This window comes from Oncorhynchus tshawytscha, linkage group LG06 (assembly GCF_018296145.1).
Source record: "Oncorhynchus tshawytscha isolate Ot180627B linkage group LG06, Otsh_v2.0, whole genome shotgun sequence".
Classification (NCBI taxonomy): domain Eukaryota; kingdom Metazoa; phylum Chordata; class Actinopteri; order Salmoniformes; family Salmonidae; genus Oncorhynchus; species Oncorhynchus tshawytscha.
The window spans coordinates 35,901,599-35,922,621 of NC_056434.1; the positions used below are offsets into that span (position 1 = coordinate 35,901,599).

A 21,023-nucleotide genomic window follows, 5' to 3' on the forward strand; every position below is an offset into this window, starting at 1 on the left:
ATAGTTAGCTAATACATAAAATACCTATCCAGGCGTTGTAAGATCTGTCAGGAGTCAGCAACGCCTGGGCAGAGGAACACGCCCTGTGACTGACTAAAATATAAATATGGGTCACATGTAAAATGTTGTGTGGACAACCAGGGGAGAAAAAATCTGATTTAGGTCCTTAGGGTAGCAGTGTAAACACAGCCTTGTTATTTTAACTGAAAAACACAATTATGATCATCACATTCAATCTGAAAGAGCTTTTGTGCCCTCTTGTGGAGAAATAAAAACCACCATTTCACTCACTGGAAAGGGTGTAGGCTAGACTAGAATTTGGGTCACCGGGGATAAATTACATCACCTTTATCCAGATTAAGAGAGATTTTGTGACAGTGTATTGCATTTTTGTGCATTTTACATATTCTTAACTCTGTAACCTGTGCTATCAATTCAGTTTGTTACTGTGATTTGCACACTTAAATTACGTGGCTAAATAGTTCCTTGTTTTTGCACTAAAAACAAATGTGGTGTTCATAGTATTTACATGAATATTTTATCCTGGAGAGAGGGAAGGACTGAGGGGGGAGATGAGAGATGGTAGCTAAAATAACTACGGTCAGTCAGGTGAATGAGTTTATCTTGACATCTTTATTCCTGCCCTGCTGTACATTTGCTATTTTGTTAGAGTAAATACATCTTAAATAGTTCAAACAGTTGATATTTTCACAATCAAACTTCCAAACCCACGTCCTCTCTCGCTTGTTCAAACTACAGTTTTACAGGGAGAAGCAAGCCCTTTATGCGATTTCAGTACTTGGGCAAACCCCCCCCAATGTCCATGTTTTTGTCCCCAAAACTCTCCCCTCCTTTCAGACATGATTACCAGTGGCCTGCTGGTCTTGTATTAGTCTTGACGACAACTGATGTCCAGTTTGTAAGAATTTACCTTTAGATGTGTGTCCATCACTGCCTGTCAGTCAGTCAGTGTACAATATAGTACAGACAGATAAGGGAAGGGAAATGGTAGAAAATAATTAACTGGCATATTACTGGCAACTATAGTTCAGACAACTGTACAGTACATGTCTTCTATCACCAGAGGTCCACCTGATACACAAGTTACATAGCATGTCTGATTTGTTTAACGTTACCCAGTAGATCACTATGTGGACAAAGATTTAAGATTGGTTATTTCTTTTTCAAAGTACAGAACAGATTTACTTTATACGGTTATGGAGTGCCATATATTAATATAACAATATTTTCTGTTAAAAATGCATCTTTTTTCACAGTTTGATCAGTTTGACCCCCCCCACCACATTCTTTTTTTTTGAGAATCAACCTATACAAGGTCAACATCATCCCTGTCTTGGAATCCCTCAGAGCTCCAGAATATAATCTGTGGTCCACACAATGCAGTGGAGAGGTTATATCCAGACAGAGGCAGAATAAGTGTAGTGGCTGTCATCTGAGGTTACGGTACCAAGCCTGTGCGCAGTGTCTTCATCCTTCGACCACAGCCCACCTCCATGACAGTTTGTCCATTCCCTGGATCCAAGGGGTCATATGAAGGGTAGCAAACCAGGAAAGGTGACAGGATCTGGGGGAGTCTTGCCTGACTGCAGGGCCCTCTCATGGTAGAGGGTGCAGGTTAAAAAGCCCTTATATGCCAACAGGTGTTATTGTGTTCAGGCAAGATAGGGGGTAACTCAGCAGAGTGTTTGTTGGAGGGGGGGGAGCTCCTGGAAAACCACATACAAGAGCACGTACTGTACGTATACTAAGGAACACCACTCACATGTATGATAGCAGCAAAAAGTCAGAGTGAACTTAAGCATTTCTAGAAACAAAATAAAATAATTATTTTCCAACATTTAGGTCTGTCTTCTATACAAGAGGTCAAGGGGTGTTGACTTGGCTTTGACAGAAGTCTAATGAGGCATCACAATGTTCTACTGGGTCACTGTGGCTGAACTGTGGGGATAAGTACCTTCAAAAACAAGAGGAAATCGAAATAAAGTGGCCCTTTTACAGTAAAAAAACCCCAGAACACTTAATGAATTAAGATTGGAGTCATTTAACATACTTAGTTTGGACTAAAACACAAACAATCTAACTATTCAGACAGGGCATGCAGTAAAAAACCACATCTGGTTGGAGTGTTTCAGAGTTTGTTTGTGCTCCTTCTTTCCCTCCAGACATGAGGAAAACATTCTCCAATCGCCAGAAGTCATTCACAACAACAGTTATCCACAGAGGAAAGCAGACACAGACCACCACAGAAACACTTGCTTCTGACACACTTACTGCTCTAACATGTACAAGGCATGAAGTACTAGCTAACAAATAAGGCAAGTTAAACAGGACCAAGCAGTGTTCATTTGTAATGTCAGCCCTATGCTGATGTTAGTGTTGTAGAGAGGACAAAAGATAGTAGTCCTACCTACGCCATTCAATATTGAGAAATATTACGAGAACCCCTGAAATGAAGAATTTTTTTCAGCTGACTTTTCTTTCAATAGAAGTTGGCTCAGACATGACTATCTTAAATCAAATGATCTTCTCGGGGAACCAAAGATCTTTGAGGCGGTAATAGTGAGTAGAATGAGCGAGAAGGTTACTGTGGCCAAACAACCAGTTTTATCCCGGATATTAGCAGTAATTTAAGGCAGGTCTTGTGCATTACAATCTGTGAAATTGAAATTCTGTCATTCTATCTTATGTTCCAGGACCAAAAAGGTGAGTAATTCCCATTTCCTGAGCCTTAATAAAAACCCAGGGAAGACGGATACCTGCCATCTACAACTGGCAAACTATACTAAACACCATGAAGTCATTTAAGCAAAGGAACTTGAAAGAAATTAATGCCACCGGTAATCAAGCTCAAAGCATATTTTGTTCAACTTCCTTGAAAAGTTATGTAAGAATCTTTCACTGCATAACCATTCCATGATAAATAAAATGGCACTGCATGGACCAAGCATTGACTTTAGTCTCCCAGCCTCCAACCACAAGTCAGCCCAACCTTGAAGGCAACAGAAAGTAAAACATCACTCATGTATCACTCACTTCTCCACCCAAGACAGGTCTTAAAATGGCAACCTCCCATCACACAAAATAAACATCCTGACTTACTTTACAGCGCTGAGCATGACCACCTTCAAATCACAACAAAAATCACATAGCAAAAACAATGTGTTTAAGAAGAAAAGAAAGTTAGGTTCGACGGCTGGACTAGCCATAAAAAAAGGCACCATTCCTATGTGGTGTGCCTTGTATCATGCTCTCATGTCCCCTACTTGTATCCATAATAATAAGGTTTCTGCAGAGCCCCTCTAGAGTGGAACAGGGAGGCTGGGGGAGGTTAATTAGGCAACTAGAGTCCACTCTTTTCACGGGGTCAAATGTAAAATCTGTGTTTTGAGGTGTGAGGAGGTGGTGGGGGGGACTCACCAGGGGTTGGTGACCCCCCCCCTTTAAGACCAGTGTTGAGACTGTTAAACAATAACTTCTCAGGAACTCATTGGAGATGCTCGGCATGATCACACTGGAGAAAAACAGTCATTAGTGGTGTTGCTCTGGCAGACATGGACTCAAAAAGAGGGGACAGAAAGCCTAGTCTAGACGAGACTAGCATGACACAGCCTGGCAGGGGCAAGGTACTCCTCTCCCAAACGTCTATGGTACACAGATAGCTTGGTGATACATCTGCTTGCTCTGCCTTTCTTTGACCGTCCTCTTTAGTTTAAAAGTTTGTTGTTGTTGTTTTAGCTTCCACCGTCAGTCTTCAAGTCCATGCTGCCACTATGCGCCATAGGTCCACTCCTCACCGCAAATTGGTGAGCTGTGGGAGAGAAGGATACATTATTAAGACATTGTATAAGGACTCAGTGTCTCTGCTGTGAATAAATGAATCACATGTATTTTAAAGTAATTTTAACAAATTGGCAGTTGTCACAAAGTACTATAGACATACCCAGCCTAAAACCCCAATGAGCAATCAATGCAGAAGCATAGTGGTTGTGAAAAACCTAGAAAGGCAGGAACCTAGAAAGAAACCTAGAGAGGAACCAGGCTCTGAGGGGGGCCAGTCCTTTTCTGGCTGTGCCAGATAAACTGTTGTTGTTGATTATTCTTGAGATCAGATATGGGCAGTATTTAAATTACTTTTGAGTATTTTGTATTACACTGGGCTGAACTACACTACAATGATTTTGTAACCAGATGCATTCGAGATATATATATATATATATATAGATATTATTACAGTGGTTGTGTGCCCCCTTTCACCCTTCATTCATATAATAAGTCTGATTGCACTATGGTGTGATCAAAGTGTCTGCTAAATTAATTAAATATAAAAACAAACTGCAAAGCATGCTGAGTATTATTCTAATGAGCTCCGCCCCAAAACAAGGCCAAATAATAATAATACAGTGTGCTTTGCAGTTCATTTTCACATACCCATTTAGGTTATTTACCAGAAATTCTTAACCACAGTGACTTACAGTCAAGTGTGTTCAACTAAGGTAGATAAACAATAACAACTGACCTAGAATATGTGGACAGCTACAAATACCTAGGTGTCTGGTTAGACTGTAAACTCTCCTTCCAGACTCACATCTCCAATCCCAAATTAAATCTATAATCGGCTTCCTATTTCGCAACTAAGCCTCCTTCACTCATGCCGCCAAACATACCCTCGTATAACTGACTATCCTACCAATCCTTGACTTCGGAGATGTCATTTACAAAATAGACCAACACTCTACTCAGCAAATTGGATGCAGTCCATCATAGTGCCATCCATGTGTCACCAAAACCCCATATACTACCCACCACTGCGATCTGTATGTTCTCGTTGGCTGACCCTCACTACATATCCATCACCAAACCCACTGGCTCCAGGTCATCTATAAATCTTTGCTAAGTAAAGCTCAGCCACATCACAGCTCACTGGTCACCATAGCAACACCCACCCATAGCACTCCCTCCAGCAGGTACATTGCACTGGTCATCCCCAAAGCCAACACTTCCTTTGGCCGCCTTTCCTTCCAGTTCTCTAATGATAATGACTGTAATAACTTGCAAAAATCTCTTTAGCTGGAGTCTTATATCTCCCTCTCTAACTTTAAGCATCAGCTGTCTGAGCAGCTTACAGATCACTGTACTTGAACACAGCCAATCTGTAAATAGCACACACATCTACCTCATCGCCATATTATTACTTACCCTCTTGCTCCTTTGCACCCCAGTATCTCTACTTGCACATCATCATCTACACATCTATCACTCCAGTATTAATGCTAAATTGTAATTATTTTTGCCTCTATGGCCTATTTATTGCCTACTTCCCTACTCTTCTACATTTGCACACACAGTACAAAGATCTTCTCTGTTATTGACTGTACACTTGTTTATGTGTAACTCTGTTGTTTTTGTCGCACTGCTTTGCTTTTATCTTGGCCAGGTCGCAGTTGTAAATGAGAACTTGTTCTCAACTAGCCTACCTGGTTAAATAAAGGTGAAATAAAAATAAATATCAGTCATAGCAAGTAAAACATTTCTGTAACCGTTACTGAGAACGTTGTTGCTGTTCGGGCCGGCTACTTGCAAATGTATTTTAGTATTTAAAATGCATGCATTTTAAATCAGACACAAAATCAAATCATAATACTTGTATTTTGTAATGTAACTGTATTTTGTCATTTGTGCCCATCCCTGCTTGCGATAAAGTTGGTAATGGGCTGAGTCTATGACCGACCTCCATCAAGACACCACACAGCGGCAGCTCATGCAGTCCTGCCCGCTCTCGTCAGGAGGGTTGAGCTTCCTCAGCTTGTGTTGCCTGATCTCTCTGACTAGTGTGTAGAAGGCATCCTCTACCCCCTGCAAACACACATACACCTTCAGAACTACATCAATCTGCAAAGTGGTCATTACATATTACCAAGCTCGTAAACATGGCCATCAACAACATGACTTTTCTCTATATTTGTTTGAGCAGTTATTTAACACTGAAAACAAATACATGAAAATAAATTAAATCTCAAATCTTGAGCTTTTCAAAGTCGGATCGGTATCACCATGGAAACGGCAATCACATCGGATGCAACCAATAGAAAATTTGCAATGGTCGAAACGAGACAATGTGTGTGGAAGTGTACCTGTCGTGTCTTGGCCGAGGTCTCAATGTAGGGAATTCCATAGCTGCGGGCCAGTTCCTGGGCTTGCCGCGTGTCCACGGTACACGCCGGGAGGTCACATTTATTACCCACCAGCACCATCGGTACGTCGTCAGAGTCCTTCACACGCTTGATCTGTTCCCTACAGGAGGACAGAAAGACACTGGTCAGTTCCTTACTTGGTCTAATTGGTTTCTCTTTAACCTTCGTTTACAGGAATGAGGACAGTACTCCACATTACATAAACCGTATACCAGAAGAACTACCAATAGAATTACTGGTGTAATGGCAATACCTTGTAGTAGAGTGGTATGAACTTGCAGCCATGGAGAACCTCGTCACGGTGACTGTAAACATTTTACATACATTTTTTTTGTCATTTAGCAGAACCTCTTATACAGAGCGACTTGCAGGAGGAATTAGGGTGCCTTTCTCAAGGGCACGTTGATAGATTTTTCACATATGGTCGCTCGTTCGAATCCTTCGGTTACTGGCTTAACGCTCAATCGCTAGGCTACCTGCCGCCCTCTAGGCAAACACTATGCGACTGGCAAAGTATTCCCACAACTAATGCATTATGTAAAGTTGCCATAATCAATTCCCAATGAAGGAGCTCAGTGTTCGTGGGTCCTTTCACCCTTCTGTATAGGATCCTACCTCCCTCTCCTTCCCTCCATAAACATCACCAGTCAGACAAACAAGGGGCTCTATGACCCAGAGGAGCAGGCCTTGCTGTGCAGCACTGGAGGGAGGTGGACCGCAGGCAGGTGGGCAGCAAACAGTATGACCTCATCTCTCCAGCAGCCATCCAGCTAGCAGGCCAGGGGAGTGTGAGTGTGTGAGGGGAGTGGGTCAGATCTATCCACCTCTCTGTGTCCGTAATTCAGCACAGTCACAGGCAGGACAGCTAACACCAGGTGGAGGAGTTGTGGTGGCATTCCAGGCTGTCTGTATCCACGGTCGTGCTGTGAAAATAAAGACAACCTGGGATGCACATACTCAATGCCTATGGAGATGGACGGGAAAGGCAGGGAACATGAGCTCACCACTAAAACAGCCAGTCAGATGATTGTGTGACCGTGTGAGGAGACCGAGGGTAATGGGTCAGATCTATATAATTACCCCTTGATTTACCTTCACCTAGCAGTACACACAATAGCCAATGCAAACCCACCAACACCGATCTGTGGTCTGTTTGGTGTGATTTGTAGATCAGTGACTGCATAGCGCTTTGGCCTTGTCGATTCCCTATATAGTGCAGGCCAAATGGTGGGCAACAGGCACGCTTTACCAATCCCATAGCTGGCAGCCTGGCATTAGAGCTGGAGTTAACACAGAGACACTGAACGAACTGCACCCTCCCTCTGTCTATCACATGAACAATACATCTTTAAATAACTTGACCAGTGTAACTCCGCAGTCATCCTCCATTCTGGCCCGGGATCTAGGATGGGGAGTATTATTACAGCATTGAGTGTCCGTCCATCTTTAGACAGTGATGTGGTGTTAACTGACAGCTTTGGCACCTGGTACACCAGGTTGTCAGAAGTAAAACAGGGGGGAGACAAATGTGCTGTTAGCAGCGGTGACCCGTCATTCAGGGCAGGTGGGGTTTTGGGTTGCCTGTTTTGCATGTTATTTTGGCATTAATTCAAGTCACATTACAAATAATGTGTGTAAAAAAAAAGTGAATAAAGCCACATACACAAGAAAGCAAAAAATGAACCATGTTTGTAAGGCAGCTCTAAAATGCGGGTGTTTCAGCCTCTCTCAGTGCTTTCTGTGGTGGTGGGGCATCCAGCGGAAAATACGGAGCGTAGGGTGTTGGTAATGTTCTCTAGTTGTACCGTGAGTGGCTCAGTGTTCTGTCACTCATGGGGACACTACGTCACTGCCAAATCGAAGGGTAGAGCTAAAAAATTCAAGCCCCATTGGTGCTGCCATAGAGTTACATTAGAAGTTCCCATCCAAGAAGATTCGAGGTCACTGGCCGCAGATAAAATTACGTCAAATCATTTTATTTGAACAGTAGCTTTGATTGGACTTATGTCAACATCATACATTCAAAATCTTAGCGAGTGGTCATCATCATGAATCAAGTCGACAATCTACTGGCAAATCCTTTTAAATCCTTGTCATATGAAGTGAAATAACGAAGAGAAATTCTAGATAAAATGTTCCCGGTGCTCATCGCCATAAACATTACACAAGTTGGAAATCGCAAATTCGACAATGAATTGTTTGGAAGTCATCAGTAGCTAACTGCAAGCATTGCAAAGCAATCACTAGCCTGCTATTCAGTGGAGTGGGTGTGTAGTCCCAATTCTGGGTTTGAGGGTCTCTTTTCCAAGCTTAAAATGATAAAAACAACTGTCAATCCAGCATGATTTCTGCCGCGCTCAAAACAACTGGAAAATTCGGAACTGAGAAATTTGACTGAAATGAGTTCAAGACAACTGAGAACTTTGGAAAAAACGAGCTCCCACTAGGAAACTAAGTTTTGAATGGTCACCCAACACTAAATTGTAAGATGGGAACTGGGGTCTCTTTCTAGATCACCAACTTCAACATTATTCAACCGATGAATATCAAAAGTACATACATGTATTGGTTTGAATTAATCTTAGATACCTCCTATACAATCTGGAAACTTAAAGGGTATCAGTGTGTATTATTTAGTCATTAAGGGTGGATTGTTAATGAGATTTATATGTTCATATGAATGATTAGAATATTCCACCCTGAAACTCATATGGCAGGCGAAAACCTGTGAACAATCCAACCAGGAAGTGGGAAATCTGAGGTTTGTAGTTTTTCAAAGCTTGGCCTACCGAATACACAGTGTCTATGGGGTCAAGTTGCACATCCTAAGGCTTCCACTAGATGTCAACCGTCTTTAGAAACTTGTTTCAGACTTCTGCTATAAAGGATGGGGGAATGGGAGCTGAATGAGTCAGGTGTCTGGCAGAGTGTCTCGGGCTCGTGACGCGCGGTCTCGACAGAGTTAGCTCTTGCTCCAGTGCTTTTCTACAGACAATGGAATTCTCCGGTTGGAGCATTATTGAAGTTTTATGTTAAGAACATCCTGAAGATGGATTCCATCCATCGTTTGACATGTTTCTACAACCTGTAACTGAACTTTAAGTTTTGTCTGGACGTAGTGCTCGCGCCTCATGAAGATGGATTACTGGGCTGAACACGCTAACAACAAGTGGCTATTTGGACATAAATGACGGACTTTATGGAACAAATCAGTCATTTATTGTTGAACTGGGATTCATGGGAGTGCATTCTGATGAAGATCAAAGGTAAGTGAATATTTATAAATGTTATTTCTAACTTCTGTTGACTCCAACATGGTGGATATTTTGGGCTGGATTGGGCTCTGAGCGCCGTACTCAGATTGTTTTTTAAAAATCTGACACAGTGGTTGCATTAAGGAGAAGTCGATCTTTAATTCTGTGAATAACACTTGTATCAATGTTAATTATGAGTAATTCTGGGATTTGATGTGGCTATCTGCAAAATCAACAGATGTTTTGGAATCAAAACATTATTGCACGTAAAGCGCCAATGTAAACTGAGATTTTTGGATATAAATATGCACATTATCGAACAAAACATACATGTATTGTGTAACATGATGTCCTAGGAGTGTCATCTGATGAAGATCAAAGGTTAGTGATTAATTTTATCTATATTTCTGCTTTTTGTGACTCCTATCTTTGGCTGGAAAAATGGCTGTGTGTTTTTGTGACTTGGCTCTGAACTAACATAATCATATGTTGTGCTTTCGCTGTAAAGCCTTTTTGAAATCGGACACGATGGGTAGATTAACAAGAATTCTATCTTTCATTTGCTGTATTTGACTGGTTAATGTGTGAAAGTTACATATTTCTAAAAATATTTTTGAATGTCGTGCGCTGCCTTTTCAGCAAAATGTTGTTGAGGGGTTCCGCTAGCGGAACGCCTGCGCTAGAAAGGTTAACAAACTATCGTTTTGGCAAGTCGGTTAGGACATCTACTTTATGCATGACACAAGTAATATTTCCAACAATTGTTTACAGACAGATGATTTCACTTATAATTCCAGTGGGTCAGAAGTTCACATACACTAAGTTGACTGTGCATTTAAACAGCTTGGAAAATTCCAGAAATTGATGTCATGGCTTTAGAAACTTCTGATAGGCTAATTGACATCATTTGAGTCAATTGGAGGTGTATCAGTGCCTCTTCGCTTGACATCATCGGAAAATCAAAAGAAATTTGCCAAGACATCAGAAAAAAATTGTGGACCTCCACAAGTCTGGTTCTTCCTTGGGAGCAATTTCCAAATGCCTGAAGGTACCACGTTCATCTGTACAAACAATAGTACGCAAGTATAAACACCATAGGACCACACAGCCGTCTTTTTATGCGAAAAGTGCAAATCAATCCCCAGAAAAACAGCAAAGGATCTTGTGAAGATGCTGGAGGAAACAGGTACAAACGTATCTATATCCACAGTAAAACGAGTCCTATATCGACATAACTTGAAAGGCCGCTCAGCAAGAAGCCACGGCTCCAAAACCGCCATAAAAAAAGCCAGACTATGGTTTGCAACTGCACATGGGGACAAAGATCGTCATTTTTGGAGAAAAGTCCTCTGGTCTGATGAAACAAAAATAGAACCGTTTGGCCATAATGACCATTGTTATGTTTGGAGGGAAAAGGGGGAGGCTTGCAAGCCGAAGAACACAATCCCAACCGTGAATTACGGGGGTGGCAGCATCATGCTGTGGGGGTGCTTTGCTGCAGTAGGGACTGGTGCACTTCACAAAATAGATGGCCTCATGAGGCAGGAAAATTATGTGGATATATTGAAGCAACATCTCAAGACATCAGTCAGGAAGTTAAAGCTTGGTCGCAAATAGGTCTTCCAAATGGTCAATGACCCCAAGCATACTTCCAAAGTTGTGGCAAAATGGCTTAAGGACCACAAAGTCAAGGTATTGGAGTGGCCATCACAAAGCCCTGACCTCAACCCTACAGAAGATATGTGGGCAGAACTGAAAAAGCGTGTGCGAGCAAGGAGGCCTACACACCTGACTCAGTTACACCAGCTCTGTCAGGATGAATGGGCCAAAATAAGCTTGTGGAAGGCTACCCAAAACTTTTGACCCAAGTTAAATATTTCAAAGGCAATGCTACCAAATACTAATTGAGTGTATGTAAACTTCTGACCCACTGGGAATGTGATGAAAGAAATAAAAGCTGAAGTAAATCATTCTCTCTACTATTATTCTGACATTTCACAGTCTTAAAATAAAGTGGTGATCCTAACTGACCTAAGACAGGGAATTTTTACTAGGATTAAAATGGCAGGATTTATGAAAAACTGAGTTTAAATGTATTTGGCTAAGGTGTATGTCAACTTCCGACTTCAACTGTATGTATAGATGGATGAATAGATAGATGGATGTGTGTGTATATCTATCTGTGTGAGTGTGTGCATGTGTGCTAAGGTGCAAAGAATCAGAACAGGTGGTCAGTCCAGTTCAATTGTTCAGCAGTCTGTTGGCTTGTAGATAGAAAATGTCTGAGCTTGTTGGTATCAGACCTCATGCTCTGATATCGTCTGCCCCACGGTAAGATAACAGCTCGTGGCTGGGGTATGTGGGGTCCTTGATGATGCTGCATGCCTTCCTCGGGCACCGTTTCAAGTAGATGTCCTGGATGGGTGGGAGCCCAGTCCCAGTGATGTACTGACCCATCTTCATCACCTACTGGATGGTCGTGGACGGAGCAATTCCCGTACCAGGCTATGACGCAACCAGTCAGGATGCTCTCAATGGTGCAGGGATAGTATTAGGGGAGGACCTGGTATTACTGTACTCCTAATATTAAAAAAATAGCATGAATGATGAAAAAAGCTACTGCAACTCACATTTGCTGCAACACTTAAGATTGGAAAAAAACATGAAAAGGAGCTTCATGTGAAATCGAGTCTCAAGTGGAATTGTCACATTTATCAATTAAAATTGTCATAGTTCGCATTTTTCAAGGGCATCTCATCTCTCTATCGTCATAGTTTTTAGTCAGGAAAAGGGTTGTTGAGGAAATTAACACTGCTCTCTCTGGTCCAATTGAGTCAGGATCGATTTAATTGACAGCGTGCTGTAATCCCCTCAGTCACAGGCTAAGCTTTTTTTTATAACTTTGTATAACCCTTTGTCCTGACACACACACACACACACACCTGTACTGGTGGATGTCCTCAAAGGACTTGGTGTTGTTGATGGCGAAGACACAGAGGAAGCCCTCCCCTGTCCTCATGTACTGATCCCTCATGGCGCTGTACTCCTCCTGACCTGCAGTGTCCAGGATGTCCAGCAGACACGTCTCCCCGTCAATCACCACCTGCTTCCTGTACGAGTCCTTAAACAGGGGGAGGGACATCCTCCAGTTACACTGCTACAGACAGGCTGCCTACGTATTCTTTAACCAAGTGTGCACAGGAGCAATTAGGGTTAAGTGCCTTGCTCAAGGGCACAGACAGATTTTTTATCTAGTTGGCTCGGTGATTTGAACCAGCGACCGTTCGGTTACTGGCCCAACGCTCTTATTAACTGCTAGGCTACCTGCCACCTTGTTAGGTTTCAGATGGCTGTAATCTGGAGAGCCGCACACTCTAGGAGCTCAGATGCAATAATTTAATAACCAACGTTGACAGACAACCTGTCTTCATCATGGTATAAAGACAAACACTGCAGGTCACACGTTTATATAGTGTCACAGGACACACACAGGTATCTGTAATCATGGCCACTTGTGGACTGATATCATTGGTTAATTCTCAGATATAAAAATAACATAAAAAAACACATGATTGGATAGCATACGATCATAGATACAATTTAGCTACATAGGAAACACAAACAATAGCAAAATTCCAATAATCACAACATGGGCTTCAGATCACACTTCAAGTCTACGTTGAGACCTTGAGGAGCAAGGGTCTTTAAATTAAAGATCCAGGCAGCCTCTCGTTTTAACAATAAATTGTCGAGATCACCCCCTCTCCTAGGAAGGGTGACATGTTCGATCCCGATATAATGTAGGGACAAAATCGAGTGGTTCACTTCCAAAAAAAGTGGGCCGCAACTTGGTAAGTCGAGTTCCTGCACCTAATTGATCTCGGAGCCCCGCGAGAATACCGATACTGTCATCAGATCTTAGAATGTTTCCTTTAAATTTGTTCAAAGCACTTTGAATAGTGGCTAGTTAGAATGCAAGAATACTTCATTTTGCGAGACTGTCATTGAAAGAGATCATGTCTCGATTTGTTTTGAATTTTCTCAATTGCGGTATTAATCTGACCATTTTTGTACCCCCTCTCCTTAAATTGTCTTTGCGTCTCAGCCATATTTCTGTCGGAATCTGATTGGGTTTTGCAAATTATTGGCAAATAAATTCCATTATTGACTAAATTAACATACTAGAAAATATGCGTGTTCAATATAATAACTAACAATTTACACACGTATCTCAAATATGCCTGAAGCATGAGCCTGGGACCTAGTTTTTCCACACACACACACACACACACGAGTGTACTGGTTGATATATACGCTAAACCCCTATGCTGTGTGACTGGCCAGGGAAGAGGTAGTGGTATCAAAAAGGCAAAGTAGCAGGGCAGATGCTTAGCGTCCCAACACACAGACACAAACATGTGGTGCAGGGCCTTTGTGTGCTAGTGCATAGGGGACAGGAATGCACACACACAAAAAAGACATTGTCTGGCCAGAGGCAGGCGTGGTGAGAACGAGAGAGAGAGAAAGGGGGAGAGAGAGAGGGTAGTGGAGAAATCAGACAGACTCTCTCCCTCTCTTATAGTGAACAGAGGGGAATGACCTTAGGAGTAGCAGTGTAGTAAAAAAAATACAACAAATTGGAGAATTGAATTGATACTGAGTGGCATATTTGTTCATGAGTTTTTTTTGTAGTGAACAGCAGGGACGGGACAATACCAGTAATGCAATACCCGTTAGTGTCATGGCAAGGAAACAAAACACAAAGTGGTTTTAGGAAAACATCCCTAATGTTGGAAACAACATGTTGTCATCCAGAGTCACGTTTATTTATTTTCCAAGCCATCACACACTATTTTACATACAGCAGGTTTTAAAAATACCAAAGAGTAGTCTGCTTCGTGTTTTTTATTATTATTATTTTTTTTAAATACTTCGATACTGGTATCGTCACAGCCATAGTGAACAGTGGTCTCTCCAACGAGCCAGCGGAGTCACACTAGGTTACTCTATCCGTTCACTGTAGACCAGGGGAGGGGAGGGGCCACATCCGCATGACATCACCCACAGTGATCAGCTGCAGATGTGGACAGAAGCTCTGGACACATACGTACACATACCTCTATGGTGGGGTCGTATTCATCCACAAAGTGGTTCTGGATAAGCTGGATGGTGAGTGCACTCTTCCCCACACCTCCTGCCCCCACCACCACCAACTTGTACTCGGTCATCCTCACTGCTCCCCACACACACTTCTGCGAGAGAGAGGGAGAGCGTGAGATGAGAGAAAGAAATAGCAGAGCAGCAGAAAAACTGGGAGTGAAGAGAAAGGTTAATACATTTTATGATGTGTTTTTCTTCAAATGTACAGTATACATTTGGGGTACTGTATATTCATTGGCAGTATTCTGAGTCTAACATTCGCTTCACTGAACCCCTACCGTGCTACTGAGTTTACCACCTGGTGAGATGTGTGTGTGTGTGTGTGTGTAAGGGGGCTGAGACCCCCATAGGGGAATGTGAAAAATGTGCTGAAGGTACTCAATGTTTCCATCCACTCCCGCTCAACATGAGGGGGAGGGAGAGAGCTGAGGGGGTTTGACACTGGTAGAGTGCTCCTCATTGATGCCTAGTATTGCCTACCTCACAATCTGAAGCCTTTTGTTGTTGTTTTTTTATACAGCGTAAAGGTGCTGTTTCTCTGAAAGCCTGTGTGTAGCCCATGCAGCTGTTGAATATACAGTACATGGTGGCACTGCAGCCTTGATGGGCAGTGGAAAGGAGAGGACAGGAAAGGGGAGGCCCTGCAGTCAGAAGGTTAAGACTACCATGTGGGTCCAGTTAACAGGCACAGCCATTACAAATGGCTGCCCTGCCCATAAATCATTGGCTCTCACTAAACAACTTGAGTTGTATTCCTTAGTGCAAAACGTTTTGCAAACGAAAGCAAGCGCTTCTTATTGGGCAGGAATGTCCTTTTTTTGTCCTGTCTGCTTCCATATGGCTAATAGTAAATACGACCAGGCCTTATTCTCTTCCAGAACACATCCTTTCCTATTGCCATCTCACTTTCTCTCTAGCCTGACGACTCACACTAAATTCTTCAGCTGCTCTGTCGTTCACTACATACTTTAGTGAAGTCGTTTGTGGTGATGAGGGGCATTGTACAAAACGTCAGCGATTGAATCGTCTCTAACCAATCAGATTATCAAAGCTAATGACAAATTTTGAAACTGGCACTTTACGCACGTGTTCTGGCTCTACCAATCGGTTTCTGGACCAATCAGACGGCCCGGAATGTGTTCACATTCGGTGAAAGATTGGGGAGGTACGTCCATGGGCGTGGCGTAGCGTTTGGCTGAAGCAAAGAGTCTGGGTAGCCAGGCAACTTCATCTCATCACTGATCTGACATGACTGGCGAGAGAGACTCAAAACAACAGGCTGTGGCAGGTAGGCGAGCGGTTAAGAGCGTTCGGCCGGTAGTCAACTTAACCCTAATGGCTCCTTCCTGTGTGTCGCTGTGGATAAAAGCGTCTGCAAAATGTAAAAATGTCTGTCTTTAGAAATGCATCCTTTTGACAGGTGAGAGCTATATAAAAAAAAAAAGGTGGAAATCTACCATATCCAATCCATTCACCCATCATTGATCATGAAGGAGAGGTGGCAAGGAAAGGGAGCCATAAGAGTATTGTCCAATACACAGTGAGCTGTCAGGTGGAAGGGTAAACTGTCTGTACATATCCAGTCTCTCACTGCAACAGATGGCGGAATGGAGTGTGTGAGAGGGATTCAGAGATTACCCACAGCATCAAAAGATATGAATGTAGCCTAGATGACACTGGTGATGGTTTTGATCCATGTGTGTCACTACACACTGGCCCCACTAGCTCCAATCAGTGTGTCACATGTAACTATATAACACAATGTCAGACTAGTGGCTTACTTATAGGACATCAGTGCCGTAAAACAAAAATCGCTAACAGAAAGCTATCAACTTGTAATTGTCCCATAAGATCTCAGCACATCCATCCCATGCCAGCCTTAGTAGACCGAGCCAACCAGTAAAGCTCTGATCTGACAGGGTCAAACCCAATAGGCCAGTGAACTGGGTGGCAGTGTAGCGTGGCTAAAACAGCCACACTGTTAAATTGTTGCCCCCTCCCAAAAAAAGATTAAACAAATATTCTTAAAATAACATTTAAAAAAATATATCCCACACACACACACAACCAGTCAAAAGTTTGGACACACCTACTCATTCAAGAGTTTATTTTTACTATTTTCTACATTGTAGAATAATAGTGAAGACATCAAAGCTATGAAATAACACATATGGGATCATGTAGTATGCGAGAGACCCAATTGATATGGTTGGGATGAGCTGGACCGCAGAGTGAAGGAAATGCAGTCAACAAGTGCACAGCATATGTGGGAACTCCTTCAGGACTGTTGGAAAGTTATTCCATGTGAAGTTGGTCTAGAGAATACCAAGAGTGTGAAAACCTGTCATCAAGGCAAAGGGTGGCTACTTTGAAGAATCTCAAATATATTTAGATTTAACACTTGTGGTTACTACATGATTCCATGTGTTATTTCATAGTTGATGTCTTCACTATTATTATACAATGCAGAACGCAGCAAAAATAAAGAAAAACCCTTGAATGAGAATGTGTCCAAACTTTTGACTAGTACTGAGATATTATATATAATTATATACACTCAGCAAAAAAAGAAACGTCCTTTTTTCAGGACCCTGTCTGACCCTGACCAGGAACACACAAACCCTCCATCAGTGCTCAGTCTGTTCTCAATAGGCTGAGAGAGGCTGGACAGGGCTTGTAGGCCTGTTGTAAGGCAGGTCCTCACCAGACATCATAGGCAACGTCACCTACGGGCACAAACCCACTGTCGCTGGAACAGACAAGACTGGCAAAAAGTGCTCTTCTCTGACGAGTCGCTGTTTTGTCTCACCAGGGTTGATGGTCGGATACGAGTTTATCGTTGAAGGAATGAGTGTTACACCAAGGCCTGTACTCTGGAGCGGGATCGATTTGGAGGTGAAGGGTCCGTCATGGTCTGGGGTGCTGTGTCACAGCATCATCGGACTGAGTACATTGTCTTTGCAGGCAATCTCAACGTTGTGCGTTACAGGGAAGACATCCTCCTCTCTCATGTGGTACTCTTCCTGCAGGCTCATCCTGACATGACCCTCCAGCATGACAATGCCACCAGCCATACTGCTCGTTCTGTGCGTGATTTCCTGCAAGACAGGAATGTCAGTGTTCTGACATGGCTAGCGAAGAGCCCGGATCTCAATCCTATTGAGCACCTCTGGGACCTGTTGGATCGGAGGGTGAGGGCTAGGGCCATCCCCACCCAGAAATGTCCGGGAACTTGCAGGTGCCTTGGTGGAAGAGTGGGGTAACATCTCACAGCAAGAACTGGCAAACCTGGTGCAGTCCATGAGGAGACGCACTATAGTACTTAATGCAGCTGGTGGCCACACCAGATACTGACTGTTACTTTTGATTTTGACCCCTCCTTTGTTCAGGGACACATCATTCCATTTCGGTTTGTCACGTCTGGAACTTGTTCAGTTTATGTCTCAGTTGTTGAATCTTATCTTCATACAAATATTAACGCATGTTAAGTTTGCTGAAAATAAACAGTTGACAGTGAGAGGATGTTTATTTTTTTGTTTATATAATAATACAAAAAAAAACATTGGGATGTAAAAAGTTCAGTGTAAACTTAAATGACTAAAATCAGATAAAGTGGTTAAGATAATGGAGCTATATATATATATATACACACATATACACAAATAAAAAAAATAAGATCATCATTGAGAACTAACAATCACCAAAATAAAAACTAGACAGTTAGGGAGAATCGAAAATTCAAAACATGTCATGGCATAAGGCCCCCATTGATTTTGTTAGAATTTTTACTCACTCGGCATAACATGGCATAAGCCATAGCAAAATGTGTAGAATCATGTTTTGCAACATTTTCTGGATGTAACCAGGACCTCAGCTAACCACAAGATAATTTCACTGATGCTTTTTGGCAACCGCAGAACCCCTCTCTTGGTTACACAAATGCAGAGTAATGTAAGATAGGACGTAGATCAGTGATATAGCATCATCAGAGCTGTTGTCAGATCTGTGAAGAGACTGGGGAAAACGTATAAACATTTCACTGCAAGTCAGGTGTGTGTGTGATATATACATATCTCTCAAAAGGGCAATGAGCAGATGAGCACAGACAAGACCAAGCACACTGGTGGAATCAGTTCCAGTACGACACCCAATCCTCTGGCCAGCCAGCCAACCATCTAGAGGCGAAAGAAACGCACACCTATTTAGGCGAGGTGCTGGCTAGCGGAATAGAATACTTAAAAAAATAAAGGAGAGCTGCACACTCTAGCTCAGATGCAAAAATATTTATGTCCAACAGTTGACAGACAAGCTGTCTTCATCAGGGTATAATGAGCCAGCCAACCCCTCCTACCTCCCACCACTGCGACCTAGCGTATGGATCTGCCCCACCTTTATCTTCTACTGTACCCACACAGATCACGTACAAACAAACAAACCCTGGATCTTCTACCCCACATAAGCATACTCCTGTAGTAAGTACACTACACTCACCACAACCTTCTTGACCAACCAGCCACTGTACATCCTCACTGCACTCAGAAATATTTTTATTACGCAACAGCCCCATCCTACACGAACCTCCTGTCTTGACCTGTGTGTGCGTGGGCTCGTGTGTGTGTGTGTGTCTGCCCCACCCTACCTCTACAGTTTGAGCTCCATGAAGCCCTGTTACTCCTCATGTGCTCATAAAACTGTACACAAACACAAACAGCAGCTGCAGTGTTCCTAGAGGAGAGGAGTAACGAGTGACATCAACCTGGACTCTGGACAGTTTGATGAGAGCAGGATACACGACAAAATCCCCCAAAACAACCCATTTACAAGGTTAATTGCAGTGGCGGGGAGTCAAAGGCAACAGACACACACCAAGTAACTCCTATATTTGACTCTGGATGTATTAATAGATCATGTAACTCCGCTTCTCTGAGCCCCTATGTGTTTGTGTGTGTTGTCCAGACTAGGGTGACTTGTTGATGAGCAGACTGTTGGATTACGGCAGGCTTCTTTCTGACAGAGCAACTGCCCTCTGCTTCAAAACAGCTTCTCCTGCACGGCAGCTCCAGCAGGCTCTGTATCAGACTGCCACAGGGTTTCATGGAAACAGGTAGCTCTCCAGATCGGCTAGACCATCACCAATGTCAACACTCACAGGCTTGTGAAAACAACTTGATGGCTATAATTCTCTCTCTCACTCACTCACACACACACCACACACACGCTATAATTCGCTGACGCAACAGGAAGGGAATTACCACGACCTCAATCGTGTGGGCAAACATTTAGCTTCCTTCTTTCCATACTGTAAATAAAGTCAGTAAAAAACATACACGGAACATCCACGTAAGTGCATACATGCACGCACACTATTCTTGTCTATGCACACACAACGCACTAACATAGCCAGATACTGGGCATTTAACTGGTTATTACAGCAGAGGTGGAGGACATGTTTTGAGGCGTCTCTTGGCTGAGCCTGGCCTGGGCGACCGTAGTGTTATCTCCTGAAGCAGGAGGCTGTAACAGAATACAAATCAGTGATTCATTCTATTGTGATAGAGGTCTGGTCCAGAGAGAGAAGCTGCTGCTTTCATCCATCCCTCTGAATCAATAGGGAAGATGGCTTCTTGCATACAGGCCATTGTTGCCTTTTCAACATGGAGATTTATAGCGGCAGATCTATCTTACTGGGCTGTCAATCCTGACAGGCAGGTGGACACAACTACAGGGATGACGGGATAGGATGACATCACAGGAGAGGAGAGGCACAACCAATCAACAGGATGGACTGGGCAGGTAGGTCAAATCAGGGAGACGGTGGAAAATGAGTGACAATTATTCTACTCACCTTCCCTCACCCGACTCCTAACCATTCCACTCCCTTGGTGCTCCCCCCTCACCTGTTCCACTTCCGTTGTAATAAAATAAAAAAATGTATTGAAGTAGATGTGAATAAATTATGGTTAATAAGTGATAAGCAGTAATGGGCAGTCGCTACCATCATGGGAATTGTAATTGTTTTATTCTGTGTTACAGCATTCAACCCACAATGCATTTCATGTCTAAAACAATTCATTGAAACAGAAATCGAAAAGTGATTGTCTTTTACCGAAACCGACCTCAATAAGCACGAATTGCTCAGCACTAAAAGTACCTTGTTTCGACGCCGTATAAGGGACTGATCATGGGTCGTTAAATTCTCATTATAATGAGAATAAAAGTTTAACTCTAATGTGACATATGTAGTCATATCATTACATCACTTTGAGGTGTGCCCACATTGAGAAGAGCCAATAGCGGCAGTCTAGGCAGATTTGAATTGTATTGTGGATGTTGGTAAGAGGAGCTGTCTATTACACACTTCTATGGGTGAGGGGAGACAAAGCCGAGACATTCAATG

At 42.8% G+C, this 21,023-nt stretch overlaps 1 protein-coding gene across 2 annotated transcripts in view; it reads right to left on the reverse strand.

The window, feature by feature from the left end:
* Positions 1–614: 614 nt before the first annotated feature.
* Positions 615–21,023, reverse strand: part of LOC112252501 (GTPase HRas) — a 38,849-nt gene continuing 18,440 nt past the window's right edge. For both annotated transcript variants that reach the window (XM_024423765.2, XM_024423764.2), the window contains exons 2-6: positions 14,584–14,718; positions 12,409–12,587; positions 6,153–6,312; positions 5,750–5,874; positions 615–3,829 (exon numbers count right to left, since the gene is read on the reverse strand). In XM_024423765.2, the coding sequence (XP_024279533.1) occupies positions 5,755–5,874; positions 6,153–6,312; positions 12,409–12,587; positions 14,584–14,694 (570 nt within the window). In that variant the 5' untranslated portion in view covers positions 14,695–14,718 and the 3' untranslated portion in view covers positions 615–3,829; positions 5,750–5,754. The remainder of the gene's footprint in view (positions 3,830–5,749; positions 5,875–6,152; positions 6,313–12,408; positions 12,588–14,583; positions 14,719–21,023) is intronic.